The sequence below is a fragment of the Pelodiscus sinensis genome, chromosome 5 (genome assembly GCF_052426305.1).
Source record: "Pelodiscus sinensis isolate ZL-2025 chromosome 5, ASM5242630v1, whole genome shotgun sequence".
NCBI lineage: Eukaryota > Metazoa > Chordata > Testudines > Trionychidae > Pelodiscus > Pelodiscus sinensis.
Genome location: NC_143056.1, coordinates 117,728,568 through 117,745,650, shown reverse-complemented (window position 1 = coordinate 117,745,650; position 17,083 = coordinate 117,728,568). Strand labels below are relative to the sequence as shown.

Below are 17,083 nucleotides of genomic sequence, written 5' to 3'. Positions count from 1 at the left end.
TGGACGCTCTACTGCTGCTATGTCGAAATAACCCCTCACCAGGGCCATTCTAAAGTTATTCCTCCCCCGTGCCTTCTGGGGCTCTAAATAGAGGTAGCACATCCACATTAGGGGAGCCTGCCTCAGAGTAAATTTGAGGCTTCCCTGTAGTGTGGGCACTACTTCAAAATAAACTATTCTGGAAGATCTTTTTTTCAAAATAAAGTTGCAGCATAGATGTACCCTTAATCTCTTTGTATCTCAATTCCTCATCTGTAAAATGGGGCTATTGCTTTCCTTTGTCATGACTGTTTAGTTAATAAACGCTTCAGAGCAGAGACTGAGTCTTATTGTACAGCACCTAGCCAGGCCGGGAGGGGGGGGGGGGGGCATTTTTGCAATTTTATTTGGGGTTTCTACATACCACCCTAATACAAAAAGTAATAATATGGGGAAGAGAATCAGCACATAGGATGGATTTCTTTTTATAAATTTGAAAAAATTAATAGTGCACTTCCTAACTCTAAAACCTTTAGTGTGATCCCTATTTTATTCATCCTTTAAGTGAGGCACAAAGACATTGGTGCGTGACTTGTCTGTCGGCCCACAGTAGCTCATTGACAGAAACCAGGATTATAAACTCAGGCTCTGATCTTTGGTCCTAGGCAGGTGGAAGAGGTCTGCTTTATGTCATATCTCCAGCACGAAGAAGTCCTAACGCTGTTACAATGGATCACGATGCAGTGGTCTTATGGTAGGTGGCTCCTTCATTGTGTAGAGTCCATGTAATATTTTTGGGCGCCTTTCGGAGAACCACACAGTGGGCGTGGCTGGGTATTGCTCTCCTTTTCACTGTCTTATGGCCAAGAGGCTCAAGAAGTAGATGATGGGTGTTTTATTCTCAGCGCTACTACTGGCCTGGGGGAGAGAAGGGGGCTTTGGACCAGGCCCATCAGCACTCTAAGTTCACAGGGTCCTCTACTCTTCTAGGTACTGTCCCCTAGCCTCTTAGAAGCCAGTTTGCTCAGTAGCTTGGCAATTCCAAACCACTAAAAAGAAAACAGGCACACGGTAAAGGGGGGAAAAATACATTTTCATTTCAATTTTCTATAATAAACGAGACAAGAGTTTTGACAGCAAATGAGATTGCTCAAAAAAGAAAAACAGTCAAGCAGCAGTTCAAGCTCTCTTTGAAAAACACAAATAAAAGAAAAGGGAAGAGACTGATTTCAGAAGCTCCATGATCTTTGCACTGCAAATGTGTTGCATTAAATAAACTGCGTCCCCAGCCTGCCTTAAGGTGCATCTTTTAATTTAGGGCATCACCATGGATCAAACTCTTCCCGCAGGTGTAAACATCCTGCATGTCTGATACAGAAATTAGCTCAGTGTTAACATACAGTTGACATTCTACAGCATGTACAATATAAGGCATTATATGTTCAACAGCAATGTCTGTACAATGGTGCCTTCTTATAATGCACTGTGCCTGATTTGAAGGGGTTAACAAATCGATCCTTAATCCAATTTGACCTTGGTCAATTCCCTGCTAGAGAGTTACCATCTTCCACCCAATCTAATTAACAGGCATCTGAGAAAAGTTCTTTAAGTCAACCTATGAGATAAATTCTTCAGCTGAGATAGGATTTAGCAACACTTTAAAGAGCTCTGGGCACTTGATCAATTTGCAAACAGGACTCTCTGGAGGACAGCTGAGTCTTTGTGTTTGATGGTTTTTAGGAACAGGCTATTGTTTCCTAGTTAGGCTGTAGCAGATGCCTTCAGGTTCTAATCTGAGGCTGCAGCTGAAGAGTGTAAACAAACAGCAGGCAATAGGAGGAAGAGCATATTCATCACTCCTGGGGCTGTGCAGCCAGAGACATATATTAGAGCTACTACATTCACACCAGTCACAGCTGCCTCAGGCAGCCCCTTCCAGGTGTCTGAGGAAGAGTAATGATTGCAAGCATTAAGTACACACAAACAACACCCGGCCCAGTCTGAGCAGCAGAGGCAGTTATTAAAGTCTGAGCCAAACACTGCCAATTCCTAACAGGTGCAATGGACTTGAAAAGGGCGACGCTCAGCAGGCTGACGTGACGTGACTCAGTTTAGATCTTTCCCCTGAACGGCCCTTGCTGAACTGGCAGCCCCTTTCTCTCCCCAGACAGCAGGCTCAAGGTTGGCTAGGACCTGGGGGAAAAGAGCGCATGTCTCCTAGTGTGATTAGCCTCCATTATGCCCCCAGGCATAGGACTGCACTCACTGACAGCTGCTCCCCAGGGGGAAGCCTGGCTCCCTTAAAGTCAGTGTCAAAATGCCCATTGATTCAATGAGGACAGGATTTCATGTTACTGTACGTTTCTCCCCTTCCCCTCACGTTACTGCTACCCTTAGTGTTGCACTGGTTCACAAGAGGGGAGGTTCTGGATCTCTAACCCCTTTTCTACTCTCCACTTTGTACCATGGCTCATGCTGGATTAGACACTTAGGGGCCAAGCCAAAGCCCACTAAAGCCAATAGGAGTCTCTCTGCTCACCCCAGTGGGGTTTGGATCAAAGCCTTGAATAACCCTGCTAAGCTCACTTCCCCCCCTGCTTCCTCAAAACCCAATTTTAACTTCCTTCTGTCCACCAATCCCCACTGGCCGTCCCTTCCCCAACCACTACCCTTCATTTGTTTTGTCTAAGGGCCCAGCTGGGAGAACAGCTTTGCATCCACAATTCCTGACTCCTGGGAGAGTGTGGGTCTGTGCGCATGACCTTCATAAGCTCTCCAGACAGGGCAACGTGCCTCTCTCTCTGTTGCCCAGTGTACGTTTACAATGGCTGCTACATGGCTTTTTAAAGGAAAAGCAAGCTGCAGTTCTGAATAGGGAGTGTAGAGTACAGCTGAGCTGGCTTCCAAATGTTTAGAGTTTTGGTAAAGAGAAACATCTGGATGCTTCCCCAAACCTCTGCTCTGGAAGTCTTGTAAGCATCTCTCAGGAGAGTGAACAGTCTCGTTTGATCAGATCAAAAATACCACCAGGACAATTTTCAAAAGCATTTAAGTGACTTAAAAGCACCTAATCCCCATTGACTGTCTACAGGACCTAAGGCTTCTAGGTAACTTTAAATGCTTTCACAAGCGCTTTAATGCTTTCACAAATGTTACCTGCCAGATAACAGCTCTGGACAGAGTCAGCGAGGCCTGAGGTTTGGGAAAAATTAAGGAAGAAAAGACCCCCATCCAACCAAACTATTTCAAACCTCAAGAAAAGTTTGGGTCTTCTTTCATCTGAACTGATTTGCTCAGCCCTACGCATAAAGACGGGCCGTTGCAGATATGAACTCAAACACCACTATCAAACCCTCCCATGGTCCCCTTCCAATTTCTGCTCCCTGAGGATTCTACTGGCTGGAGCCCCTATTGTAACCACCCCTGCCGAAGTGTCTTACCGGGCAGGGATGACACCATGCCACATTTCCTCTGTGCTGCCACGCCACAGGAAACACAGCTCATGGTGTTTGGATTCTAAACCTTCCCCTTGTGCATTTTAAGGGCTGGCTCATGCAGTCATCTCCCTGGCACCCTCCTCAGCTCCACAAGCGAAAAAGAAAAAAAAAAATCAATCGGTTTCACAAGGAAACACATTAAAGCAGCACAAGCTTATGAAGAGCCACTAAGCGATTGCTGCTGTTCTTCACGGGACTCCCATCAGCCATAAGAAAAACTCAGCTCCCTTTCCCTGTCACTGGTTAGAGAAGAGGAAGGGGAAAGTTTTCTGCATCTACATATAATCCTCCTCTCACCCACCCAATACAACAGAGCATCCGTTCCCAATGTGGGTTCTCTGCAGGAGGAGTGGTGTCACCACATGGATCTCATAAGCTGGCTCCCCCATTTGTGAGGCTGGCGCTTGGAGACATGAGTGGGCATTGTGCAGCTTCAATAGCTCATCTATAAAATAGAACTGGAAGATCTAACAAGGCAGGGGCTACTCTAGATTGAGTGATCAGCTAGAGCTCTCTGATTATCACTTACTCAAAGAAGGGTTATTACGAGGGCAAATTATTTTTTTCCTTTTAAATATTTCAAATTTAATTCATTTCATATGCTTTCTAACCCTGGTACTCACTCTCTATAGTGTATGTATGTGTGTGTGTGTGTGTGTGGCAGGTGCAATGGGGAAGGCACTCAGACACACTTGGCAAAGCCAACAGAGTCATTATCACGGTCAAACACAGTGTAGTAGGGGCCAATGAACACATCTCCCAGGATCCACAGCGGGCCCCCAGGAGGTGGGATGTCCAGGGCTGAAAAGCCACTCATGCAGATGGTCTGTCCCTGGACAGTAATCTACAGGAAAGAGAGAGAAGGTCAGTAGAAGGACAAGTCTCTCATCCCTTCCCCCAGCCTCCCACATGCTCTCACATAGGGCACTGATTGGTGGAACTGACTCTACATGGCGTGAGGTATTAACAGTGATTAATCTAACTATATATTTGAGAGAGTTTGTCTGCATGTCTGCCTGTTCAAGAACACTTCTAAAAACGGTAAGAGCTTGGACCACCAAGCTTCCTCTCATCAAAACCAAGGATGGTAAGAGGCAGGCAATCCGCTAATTGCAGAGCCAACAACATTTTTATCGACTACATGATTGGTAGGCTTCCTCAATCCTGGCTCGCATCGGGACCAGGACCTACCCCTGCTGTGGCTCTGCAGTTTAAATGTAGTAAGAGCCAGGTCCAGTAGCCCGTGGCCAGACCGCTGGGACCTCCCTCTTCCTCCGGTGGACGGGGGCTGCTGCTGGACCAGCGGCGAGGGCCCCTTCCCCCACCCCCGGCGGGAAGGCAGGTTGCACCTTAGAGTGCTGGGGAGAGGGAACCAGCTTTTTAAGTACCAACTCCTGCTTCCCCACCCCTGCTGCTTCTGATACAGAGGCAGCAAGGGGTGCATGGGGAGTGAGCAGTAAACTCAGCTGCTCACATCCCTAATCAGAATTTAAAAGAAGTCTCAGCATCTGTTTGTGCCAGGAAAAGTGGGATGTACCTGGAATGGGATTACTTCTCATATAACCCATACAGAACAGAGACCGAATCACCAAGCAGATGAAAGGGGCTGCCCAGGGGTGTACCCCCCTCTCGTCTGGGACTGCCCCAACCTCCTACCCCGCCACGTACCCTTTAGGGAGGGCGGGTGGGACAGTCCCATACAGGAACATCACTGGTTGGTCCCCTTTGTCAGGGAGCAAGGGGAAGTGCAGAATTTGCTGCATTCCTCATTCTGCCTCAGGAGCACAGGGAGCAGATGAACCTGGACCTATGTCAGTCGAGGAACATGCACCCCTCTCCCAGGCTCTGCCTGTTGGAGCTACAGCAGCTATGGAGAGGTGCTTCTCACCTGGCCCCAAGCTGCTGCAGAGAGAGAGCTGGGGTAGGCCTCTCTCCCCAGGGCAGCCTGCATCCTGAACCCCTCATCCCCAGCCCTACCCCAGAGGAAGTATTCAAATCAAGAAAATGTTTAAGATAAGGACCTGAGCAACATTGGGTAAGTCTTCTAGCCACCAATATTTATCATGTCAAGCACTAGCCTTGAGCTCTCCAAACCTAGTGGTAGATGGACTCCAATAGCAGATGAGGTGTTTAAAGAGTCTCATAATGTCCTGTCCATTTCTACCTCATCCCCGCTGCCTCCCTAGTGTCCTCCACTGCAGGAGCATGTGGATTTACTCAGCCATCTCCTGCTACTGGAGCAAGCCAGCGGAGGTCTGCATTGCTCCCTATAGACCCAGCAGCTGAAACTCGCACCCCAATTCTTCAGACTCCTGCTTCTCCTCGAGACGGGCAAGCAAGCGTCCCCTCAGGAACCGCAGCACGTGGAACCAATTCAGACCAGCGTGGGTAATGTCAAACTCTCTGTAGGGTAACTGCTGATGTAGCCCAGAGGAAGCGAGGGGCGAGTCGGACCCTGCAACAAGCTCTGGGCTGAACCTGCTGTAGGGCTCACGCTTTGGAGTCTTGAAGAGAAGCGGCTCTGAGGAGGACTCAGAGCCAGGCTTGGCAAGCAGCTAACCTTGCAGCAGTGACCAGGCACTATCGAGGCAGGGCTCACACGGGCATGGAGGTGAAACCCCTGCTCTACTGCAGTCAGCCAGCCTGCTCCTGGCTTCAGAGGGACCAGGATTTCACCACCATGGCCCTGCCTCCTATACCGAGGAGAGACCAGCCAGCATAGGAGAGGAAGCTGGGTTGCAGACTCACCTTGAAGACGTACTGTTCTCCGGTGAGCGCGTAGGGCTTCCCGCCGAGCACGAGAGAGACGACAGGCAGGGACGGCACTTTATCGCAGGGGATCACGTACTGGAAAGAAAATGGCAGCAGCACACTGAAGAGCAAGACCTCGTGGGCACAGAAGAGACTCTGGCTGGCAGGCGTAAGGAAAGGGGGTTCCCTATGGGAGATGCCACACTGCTCCTTCCATGCTCAAGGTGAGTCTGCAACCCAGCCTTCTGTGTGTAAGTGGCGAGCATGCCAGGCAAAACTGCCTGCTTGGCCCCACCCACACTCTGACCCCCGTAGGCATTCTGGGGAGGAGAGGCGGGGGCTGTGCTCCGCCCCCCCTCTCCATGCTACAGGGCCAGGCAGGCAGAGACTGTGGGCCACGCTGCATTGTGAGGCTGGGGGGGGGGGGGGGGGCAGGGCCTGAGCAAAAGAGGTGGGGCTGGGGGTGGAGTTGGGGGGCTTGCCTGCCCCAGACCTAACTTTACTCCCCCCCCCATGCTTCTGTGGATTAAGGAATGGAGGCAGCTTACAGTCACTAGCACCCTCAAGCCCTAAGGAGCTGCTAGCTGAGCCACAGGTCCTGTCTCATCAGAAGAGCTCAGCACAGGCCACTGCACAGAGATCCAGATAGCTAGTGGGCAGACTAGCTTAGAGGTGCGGTGGTGTGGGAAGGAGCGGAGAAGCACCCTGGACTGAGAATCTGGAGACCTCGGTTCATTCTCAGCTCTGCCCTGATCTGCTGTGAGACTTGAGGCAAGTCACTGCACCACTCTGCCTGGCTCCCCTCCCGCCCTTGGTCTGTCCCGTCTCCAACTCCGCTACAGTGGGTGCCTCGGAAAACCCCTCCCTCAAGAGCTCTCTGGGGAACAGGCTATTTTACCAGATGCCCATGTAGTGGCCTAGTACAACGGGGTCCCTAGGAGCTGCTGAACTATCATGAATAAAAGCACAAGCCACCGGATGAGCAGAGCAGGGGCTGGGCACAAATACAGGGGTTCAAGTCCCTCAATCCCAGGGCCAGCTAGCCCAAAGTTGCTCTCCACAGACCGAGTTGTGTCAGTGGGGCTTGCTGGGGGACGTAATGATGAAGTGTTGGTTTCGTTGCACCACTGGGGCGATCTCTCAAGGGCTTGTAACTAGGGATGCTAGATAGCGATTAACTGAGCAGTCATGTAACTGCACAAAATACGATCAGTTACAAGTCTATGTGATAGTCCCTGGGGGCAGGGCTGGCAGCCAGTGTGCTCCCAACCCCACTCCTGTGCAGACTAGCATCTGCCTGCCACCCCAGAAGGAGCTTGCAGTCTAGAGGCATGTGCAGTAGTGTGCAGGACAGACCGACATGCAGGTAGAATGCTACCACTGGGTTTCCGGAGCTATGAGCCGGGGGACGGTAGGGGGGACAACTTGTGTCATATTAATCAGGAGGCTTTCCAGAGCAGGAGACAAAGGCCTCTGCCAAGAGACCCTTGGGCAGAGCACACAGTGTGGGGAAGGCAGGCAGAGATGCAGGGAGGGAAATACGAAAGCTGCAAAGCATGCAGAAGCCAGATGTTGACCCCTCTGAAGAGGGGAAGCCAGTGTAGAGATTGCAAAAGGTGGGGGCCCCAGCATTCTGGAATATTCTGCCCTCCCCAAGTTTCCAAGTCACAACCCCAAGTTTCTCTGCCCAGGTTTACCTGTCCTTTGATGAGTGGTTTAGCCCCAATGGCAGCCTGCAGCGCCTTCACCTCCTCCGTTGGCCCAGTAATAAGTGAAGTTCCCGTGTCCACAATGGCTTCACAGCCCCCTTTGCACAGGGTCAGGCTGTTGGCAACATCCACTCTATGAGAAGAAGTGTCCCAGACTGCTTACAAAAGGCTTTTGTTGGCATTCAGGTTGCAAATGTGAATCAGTTACTTAAACAGAGGGAAAAACCCGACCCCTTAACAGTATAAAAGAAATCTGCAAGCCCGTGTAGGGGAATGAAGAGTTAAAACTCCCTGAACATGTGGATAGATGGAAATTCCTAGGTCTTGATCCAACCAAGCACTTGAGCAAATGCTTAACTTTAAGTAGCTAGCCCTGCCACTTTCAATGAGTGCACACATGCATCTGAAGTTAGATAGACTTTGCTGGAGCAGGGCCATAGCAGCATGTGTCCAGACACTTTTAACTTCTGCCTAGTATCCCACAGCTAGCTGCCTAGTATCCCACAGCTAGCTGCCTAGTATCCCACAGCTAGCTGCCTAGTATCCCACAGCTAGCTGCACCTGTTACCACCAGGAGTTACCAGGATGAGGACACTGAAAGCTGCATGTCCTTTGGCACTTCCCCAGCAGGTATCTGAATCCATTTCCACAGTGGTTTGCGCAGCAGAGTGTACCATGACGGAGGGCAAAGGGTTAGAAGGGTCATGGAACATTTCCCACTTCTAGGAACTACATTAGGCAGGTGAGATAGTGCCTGGTTTGGCCTTTGCAGAGGTTAAGCATCACAATACTCAGCACTGCCATAAAACCTTTAAGTCCGGGGTCTCAGTGAAACTTATGCTCATGCATCTGAGGGAAGAATTTATCCCATTGCCTTCTGCTGCCCTCCACTTCCCGGGGCTAATTGGTTGGGTGTGATAGGAGATTTAGGAGGGTCCAGTCCAGATATGTGCATGGGCAAGTGCAAGAGGCAGAGAAAAGGCACACAGAAAGGGAGGTGGAACTTACTCATCCATGTGGACCTGCCAGTATGCCTTGCGTGTGACATTCACCCACTCTAAGTTTCCGGTATAATACTTGGGGTCAGTGCCCCCCAGAAGCAGCTCTCCTCCGGGCTGAGCTTGTGGGTCCCTGAAAGAGACGAGACAGAAAAATCAATTCAACTGAAGTGGGCGGGAGGAAGACGCTGCTTCCGCAAGCATGCTCATCTCAGGCGGGATCCCCTTGCGCTCATTCCCCAGGGAGAGAGAGCAGGCCACCCATGTTGGAAAGGTATACAAATATTAAGCTGCCACCACGGTGGCTTAAGCTGTGGGGAGAGTGGCACTGTAAGGGACTCTGGTACGGCCCAGGCTAGCGGAGGGCCGAGCCATTCTAGAACAGCCACACATGTTGTTGTGGGCAGGGATTCAGCTGATCAAATGGTACGTGGTCACTGCCTGACTATCATGGCCACTAGTCCAAAGAACCCAATTCTCTGGGTTTCCTCAACTTGGACTTATTTCACCGCAGAGATTGCAGCCGAACGGGTGTGAGGAATGGTCGTTCCCTGGGATTTTTACTTACAACTAAGCCAGAAATCCCCAACAAGACATATTTAAGCCTAAGAATCTCATCTCTCCTGGGTCCATGGAACACCGTGCCCATGTCTGTAGAGGTGGCGATGGAGCCAGTCAACATCTTCTCGTCAGGGCCTCTTGCTGCCATGATTACCGTCCTCCCTCTGTATTGTTCCCCCCCCCCCCCCTCCACAGCCTCTCCTGGCCCTCTACATTTAACTCTCCCTCTTAGGGAAAAAGCCCCTGAATCTTCCTTCCCCCCACTCTGGCTTCAGACCAGTGTAGCTCTGCGGAGGAACTCCCAGCTGACACCGGTGCAAGGGAGAGGAGAGTCAGGCCTAGACTCCCTCAGCACGGCACGCCAGGGATGCCTGTCAAATGTTACATGGGTAGGGTTGATGTGAAAGAACCCAGAAGGAATCCATGACTCCTTCCCAGTCCCAGGTTTGACTTCCAGCCAACCTATAAAACAGTGCAGAACTCTATCCACTATCCAAAGCCCCATTCCTCTGCACCTTGGGTAGCCATCTGGTGTCCTAGGCCCTGCCTCAGAGCAGGAGGACAGACTAGATGGCCTCTGGAGGTCCCTTCCAGCACTACAGTGCTATGACTATTAACTGCACCTATGCACAGTGGGTGTGAAAAGTGGCATGACCCTATCCACATTGCACAGGTGGGAGCGACTGGGGTGCTGAGCAAGCTGCAGGCTTATGGCTGCAGGAGTTTGGGCTGGGATGCATGAGGGACTCAGGGCAGGCAGGCTGGGAATGTGATGGGCTCAGGACAGATTTGCAGTGTGTGGATGGTGCAGGAGTGTTGTGGCAGAAGACAGGGGATGTGGGGGTGCAGGAGTTTGGGAATGTGAGAGACTCAGGACAGGGAGTTCCAGTGTATGACAGGCTCAGGTTTGGGTCTGGGGGGTGCAGGAGTGTTATGATGCTGCAGCCAGATGGGGGCTTGGCCCCAATTGGGGGCTTGTTGGCCAGGCTTCATTTTTAAATAAAATATGTCAAACACAAAATGTTTTAGCATTGTCTTTATTTATGAGAGGGGCAGAGAACCTGTTTTGAGTCAGGGGTCACTGACCCATAGAAAAAAGTCATTCGGGGCCACACAAGTGAGATGCAAAAAACCCCCCAACCGCTCCAAAACCTCCAAGCCTCCCTAATGTGGCCCCAACTGTGCTGGTGGGAGTAGGGGATAGGGTGCAGGGGCAGGGTACCCATGAGGGAGGGGGGGGTCTGGACAGGGGGAGGGGACAGAGACAGCTGGAGCCAGTACTTGGGGATCCCGGGTCTCAGGAAGCACACTGGCTGCTCTTTCCTTCCCCTTCCTTCAAGCACCCCACCCCCAACTCTAACCCAATCCCCGTCATCCCCTTCCCCAGAGCCAGGCGTGCCCCCCCCAACCCAGTCCACTTCCCCAGAGCCAGGCACCGCCCCCCCAACCCAATTCCCCCTCATTTCCTGTGCTCTAACCTAATTCTTGGGTCCCGGAGGCAGAGCTGCCACGCATCTCCCTCCAGGTGCTGGAGCATGGGCGCTGAGCAGCCAGCATGCCATGCGCCCCCCCCCAAATCAATACCCCTCTCCTCCCATCCTGCAGAGCCAGACACCTCCCCTCCCTGTTCTAACACAATCCCCCACCCCCCACAACCTTATACTTGGGTGCTGGAGCCAGAGCTGATGCTCCCACTGCCACACGTATTCGGGATGCCACGTACACCCCCCCACCCAATCACCTTCCTCTCCCCTCCCCTCCTCCAGAGCCAGGCATCTCCCCCTGCTTTACCCCAAATGCCCTCCCCCACTAACCTTATGCCCAGGTCCTGTAGCTGTCGCTGGCACTGGAGCCGCCGCGGCTGCACCCAGAGACCTCGCCACTGCCTGCTAGCACATGCAGGCAGGGACGCTGTGTGCAACCTGGCCTGCACGTGCAGGATATGACGCAGTGCGCTGGGGGCCGTGGGCGGAACGGCACAGGCTGTGAGCACGTATGCGGCTCAGTGGCCTGGCCATGTGAGTGGCTGACCTGAGCAGTTCTGGGTTCCATCCCGGTTCCGTCAGGAGCCGCAATTTTTTTTTCTTTGCGGCTCACGAGCCGCGGGATACCCACTGCTGCACTACACTATTACATCCCTAATGGGAAGAGAAGAGGTGGCCCATAGTTTGGAGACAGCCAGACTTCAGATGTCTCAAGAATGACTGCCACAGCCCCACTGTGTCACCTGTTGAGGTAGAAGGAAAAGATGTTCTTCTCTATCAGCTTCTGCAGTATGACATTATCAAAGAAGGGTGTGACTTTGTCCACAGAGATCTTCGGGAAGGCCATGCCCATGATCCCGTCAAACTTGGCTGCGATGAAGGTGATGCCAGGCTGCTTAGTTGCTTCACCAAAGACCTGGTCCTTGACAACCAAGTCACCAATCTGTGGGGGAGTGGGGAAGAAGAGAGAAAAATCCATCAATATGGTTAAAAAGAAACCAATCTTAGAGTCCCAAGGTGGGAGAAAGCACGGCCCTGGAAGAGAGGGTGGACTCAATGCAGTTCTGGCTAGATAGATCCTTCCTCTCAATTCTGGCTTGAGAGAGACACTATGGGTGGGTCTCAGGCCAGATGGCTATGCTGCAAGTACAGGCCATTGAAGAGGTGACTTATCTAGTGCAGGCAGACCGACATTGGGCTCTCTTAGTGCTTCCTGAATTTAGGGACAGGAAATGCTTGTGCTACCTTCCCTGGCTCAGACTAGCTGCCCTTTTTCTTGGCTTGCCCCGTGCCCCACCCAGTTGCTCCCTTTTGACCCCTCCTCTCAATCTGGATTTAGTGCTTAGCACAATGGGGTTCTGGTCCATGGCCTGGGAGGCCAGGCGCAGTGATGACACAGGTCATAGTAACAATGAATCCCACTGTCTCCCTGGCTTGCATCTCTGTGCTTCCATGACCCTGTGCTTTCCTGGCCTCCTCATGCCCTCAGCATGTGCTTTGGTGGCTTCCTCTCTGCCCCACACGACCCTGCATGCAGTCCTCTTTGCGCTCCCCCTCTTCTGGTGTCCCCCTCCCACACATCTCCTAACCTGCCACAATGACTGCCACTCCTATCCCCCCCCCCCCCCCCGCTCCCCTGCTTTGGGAGAGTCACACATTAGTGAAGAGATTAGAGCGGCAGCTAGTGTGGCCAACTCCAATTCCAGCTGGCTCTCAGGCCCCATCCCACCACCATTATCCTTCCTGTCTCTGCTCTCTGCCCCCACACATCTGGCCAGGTACTCAGCCCCAGAGCTTCCGCCAGCCCTCTCCTGGCTATCCCTTAGCTGAAGTCACCTCCTCCAACCCTGCCCCTTCTGACAACCATCTCCTCTGGCTTGATGGCCTCACTGCTCTTCCACATCGAGGCACGTCCAGTGGGTGCTCCCATGCCGACCACATCACTTCTGATCTTTTAGTCCTCCACTGGTTTCTGGTCACTTACTGCATTGTATTCAAAGCTCCCACAGAATCCTACCTCCACCTGCCACTCTCCCTTTCATTCCCCATGCTACTCCTTGCCATACCCTTTCCTCCCTCCCCTCTCAGCAGCCACCACGTTGCCTCCTACTCCCAAAGGACCTTCCGTTCCCCATTACTGTCTGTTCTCCAAAACCAAACCCCCCATCTACCTGTCTAGAATCTGCATCCATCCTCCTTACCCACTGCTAGTCTGCGCCACACGTTTGTCTGCCTGCTGGGATTTGGACTGCATGTCCCGCAGGGAAAGGAATGCTCCCCCATCGTCATTTATAGCTCTAATGATGCCCCTTAAAATTAGGATCCCAAACAAAGACAGCAGACATCTTGGATGCTGATTCCCACAAGCCCCAGGAAAACAGACACATGGTTGAGGGGAGAACTGAAGCATGGGTTGGGATGGTGGGAAGGGTGAAATGGCAATCAGACTGATGTGAACTCAAGGCCAGATATCTTGCCAGACACACAGCTAGATGGGTGAAGCAGTAGGAAATCATCTAGCTCAGTATCCTGTCTTCTGACAGTGGCCAATGCCAGATGCTCCAGAGGGAATGAACACAACAGGGAATCAAGTGATTCGTCACCTGTTACGCATTCACAGCTTCTGACAAACAGAGACTAAGGACACCATTCCTGCCCACTCTGGCTAATAGGCATTGATGGACCTAACCTCCATAAATTTATCTATTTCTTTAAATTCCTGGCCTTCAGAACATCTTCTGGCAAGGGGTTCCACAGGTTAACAATGCGTTGTGTGAAGAAATGCTTCCTTTTGTTTTAGGCCTGCTACTTATTAATTTCATTTGATGGCTCTTAGCTCATTGGCAGCATTACAGTGAGATGTATGGGACTGAAATGAAAAGCTCAGCCTCTCTGCCTTGACAGCGGAAAATAATCCCTTGGAAAGGACTCAAATCCCATTAGGGTCTGATAGTGACTCACTGTGCCATTGCGAAGGACGCGTACAAGCATCGTACTTTGTAGCGTTCTTATCTGAATGGACTAGGAGCATTTTTTTCTTTCACTGTGCAATTTGCTTCACAGCAGATAAAAGCCAGAGAGCAGGATGTGGGGCAGAAAGGACGCGAGTGACACATCCGGCAATGCACAGAGAAGGGGGAGGCATTTTCAGAAGTGACAGATGCATTACTGCAGCACTGCTTCAGTTTTTAAACAGCAGCAATAAGCTATCTGAAGGGCCAGCTCCCTACGCGGGAACGATGCTGATTTATGCCAGCTCAGGAACAGCCCAAACGCTTGAAGCCAAGTCCGTATCTTTCACGATTTACCTGGCGACATCCCTGACCAAACAGTTATGTACACGAGTAACTAGATGGCCCTGAGTTATCTCCTTGAGCATGACGTGGCCTCACCCCCGCGACGGTAGCTGCAAGCGCCAGCCATTGCAGGATCAAAGCATCATTAGCAAAGCAAAGGTGTTGGCTTACAGAACTTCCCCTCTCCAAGTCACTTGTTTGGCGCCCAGCCAGGTCCATAATGACCAAAAATCATTACTAGCTGATGGCGGTTTGATGGCCTCGCTCCAGCTCCCTGCAGAGAGGTGTCACGCATCACATCCGGCAATTGGCACCCTCGTTAGCAGCCTCAGCAGAAAGACCAAAAACTGGAAGGGGCAAGGAGGCGGACGGCCAAATCCTCAACCGGAGCAGGGAAGGGGAGCGCCAGTGACTTCAGTGGAGTAGGGCCGACTGATCCCAGCTGAGCATCTGGCCTTGAATTCTCCCTGCTACCTTCCATACCAGATCCACTGCGTGGCTGAGGCCCTCACTGTGCAGGGCTGTCAGCATAGATGTGGGAGTGCTGGGCTTTCTGTCCTGTACTTGTGAAGCACCCCCTAAGCTCCCTGGGACACTAGAGCCCCCATGGCAGAACTCGGAATCACTAGCACTATGGGAGGCAGGGGTGTCCCTGCTCCAAGGTTACTTGGAGTGAGAGTCGCATCACCAGCAGGAAGTACCTGGATGTGGAAAGCTAACTGCCAGAGCACGGGAACAGGCATCCCAGGAAAGCTGCGGAATCCTCCTCGGCAGCTTTTCAGACCAGCTTGGACAAACTTCTTGAGGGTGGTCTTGGTTGGTCCTGCCTTAGTGTGTGGCTGGAAGTCCCCACCCACCCTACACTTCTGTGACTATTCCCTCTCCTGGAATGTGTCTCTGGGGTGTTCCATAAAAGTGCTAGATGCCCAGAACTCCTGTTTAAGGGCAGGGGTTGGGGGCAAGCAGGGCAGGGAAAGACACACCACACCAGATCCACAGCCTGGCAAACTGACTTGGACGGAGCTCTGCTGAGCCGCCCGCCTATGGCCGGGGCTCAGACACTGGCAGCGGCCCTGCTGGGCATCTCGTGTGCATCCAAGCCTCTCTGACTTCCATAGGAGGTCCTGGTGTGCAATGAATGCAGAACCAGGCCCAGTACAGGGAGCTACTTAGGTTCCCAGCATTTCGCGCCCCACCTCCGAGAGCACCAAGAGCCCGCTGCAGTGCGCCCCTGGCTCTCAAACTCGGCTCCTCATGGAAGTTTACTTTGATCACTTCTACACACAGGCTGCAGAGAGCCCTTTTCTCCCTCAGGCAGGCAGGCTCAGGAACAAACTAATTAAAAAGAAGGCATTATAGTGATAATTAAAAAAAAAAAAAAGCTATAATTTTCCTTCTGACTCATTTTGTTCCCTCCATTAAATCGGAGAGCATTGGAACCTACCAGCACAATCCCATAAAGCCTGCTGCTTTGGATCACCGCCCCACTCCATCACTGGAGCAGCTCCTTTCAAATTGCCTCTTCATCTCGCCAGTCACCTGCCCTCAGCTGCCCCCGCTGTTCTCTCCCTGCAGTCCTCTAATCCCACTAGCAGCCGCCGACAACCCAGTGCAGACAGCAAACATCTCTACTGGCTCCAGACATTTCTGTAACCTAACAGAAGCGGTGCATTTATGGCTGAGTGCAAAATGACTTCATCCAGGGATTATTGCAGTTGCCAAATGGGGTTTGAGTGTATCCTAGAAGCTGCAAGGTTGCAACAGAATGACTAGGGCAAGGCTGGGCAATAAGACAGAGGCGGTTTGCTAGGGTCAGCCGCTGGTTGGGCCGCTGCCATTTTATTTACCTGCACCTCTGCAGGTATGGGCGATCACAGCTCCCATTGGTCACGGATCACCGTTCCCGACCAATAGGAGCTGCAGGAAGTGGCACAGACCAAGACACCACTTCACACGGGCCAGGAACAGGGGCCCATGGCCAATGATTAATTTACCTGCACCCCTGCATGTACAGCAAACAGTGGCAGCCCAGCAGGGGCTAACCTTGATGAACTGCATCCGGTCCACAGGCTGGTGATTGCTCACCTCAGGACTAGGGTCCCGCTCGCTCCCTAGAGTTTAATGTTGCAATGCCAGGGATGTATGGCAGGCCGGGACAGAAAGCCAGAATGGAGGTGCAAGGATAGTATTGGGCTCTGCAAGTCTCCCAAGATCAGTGAACTACTTGGGGATGGGAACGGGGAGAGGAAAGATCTAAAGCTAGTAGAGGTCTAAGCTGGTTCATGGTGGGGTGGCAAATCTGCTCGCCTGTCTAGACCATCCTGACAATGATTCTGAGAAGGGGGAAAACCTCACTAATGGGCTTCATCTGAACTCAATGCGCGTCTGGTCATTGACTTGGGATTTATTCTGCATCAGAACCCAGGGTCTTCTCTGTCACTTATGGGGATATCCCCGCTGCAAGTCAAGTATTTCTGCACTCATCTAGAAAATACTCGGGCAGCGGGGAGTCAGAGTCTATTCCAAGCTAGATGGGAAATTCGATTCAGATTGTTCTTGTGCTCAGTGAGGGAGGGAGGGATCCCTTTCTTGGGACACCAGCAGACTTCATTAGCCAACGCTTTTCAACTGGGACAGTCACAGAGAAAGCCCCCAATGGATTTCTGGGCATACTTAAAACAGGGTTCAGATAGATCTGGGCTACTATGCAAGTTTAGGTCTCTCAAGCCAGCACTAAGGACTAAAGTCCAGATACTCTGTGGTCTACAAGTGCATAACTTGCATTGATTTTAACACCTTTGAGGATGT

The 17,083-nt window shown here is 51.8% G+C and overlaps 1 protein-coding gene across 1 annotated transcript in view; it reads right to left on the bottom strand.

The window, feature by feature from the left end:
• Window positions 1-1,051: 1,051 nt before the first annotated feature.
• Window positions 1,052-17,083, bottom strand: part of CTSD (cathepsin D) — a 39,333-nt gene continuing 23,301 nt past the window's right edge. Inside the window, exons 5-9 of the mRNA XM_006134928.4 lie at window positions 11,723-11,922; window positions 8,945-9,067; window positions 7,925-8,069; window positions 6,225-6,323; window positions 1,052-4,320 (exon numbers count right to left, since the gene is read on the bottom strand). Coding sequence (XP_006134990.1) covers window positions 4,159-4,320; window positions 6,225-6,323; window positions 7,925-8,069; window positions 8,945-9,067; window positions 11,723-11,922 — 729 coding nt within the window. The 3' untranslated portion in view covers window positions 1,052-4,158. The remainder of the gene's footprint in view (window positions 4,321-6,224; window positions 6,324-7,924; window positions 8,070-8,944; window positions 9,068-11,722; window positions 11,923-17,083) is intronic.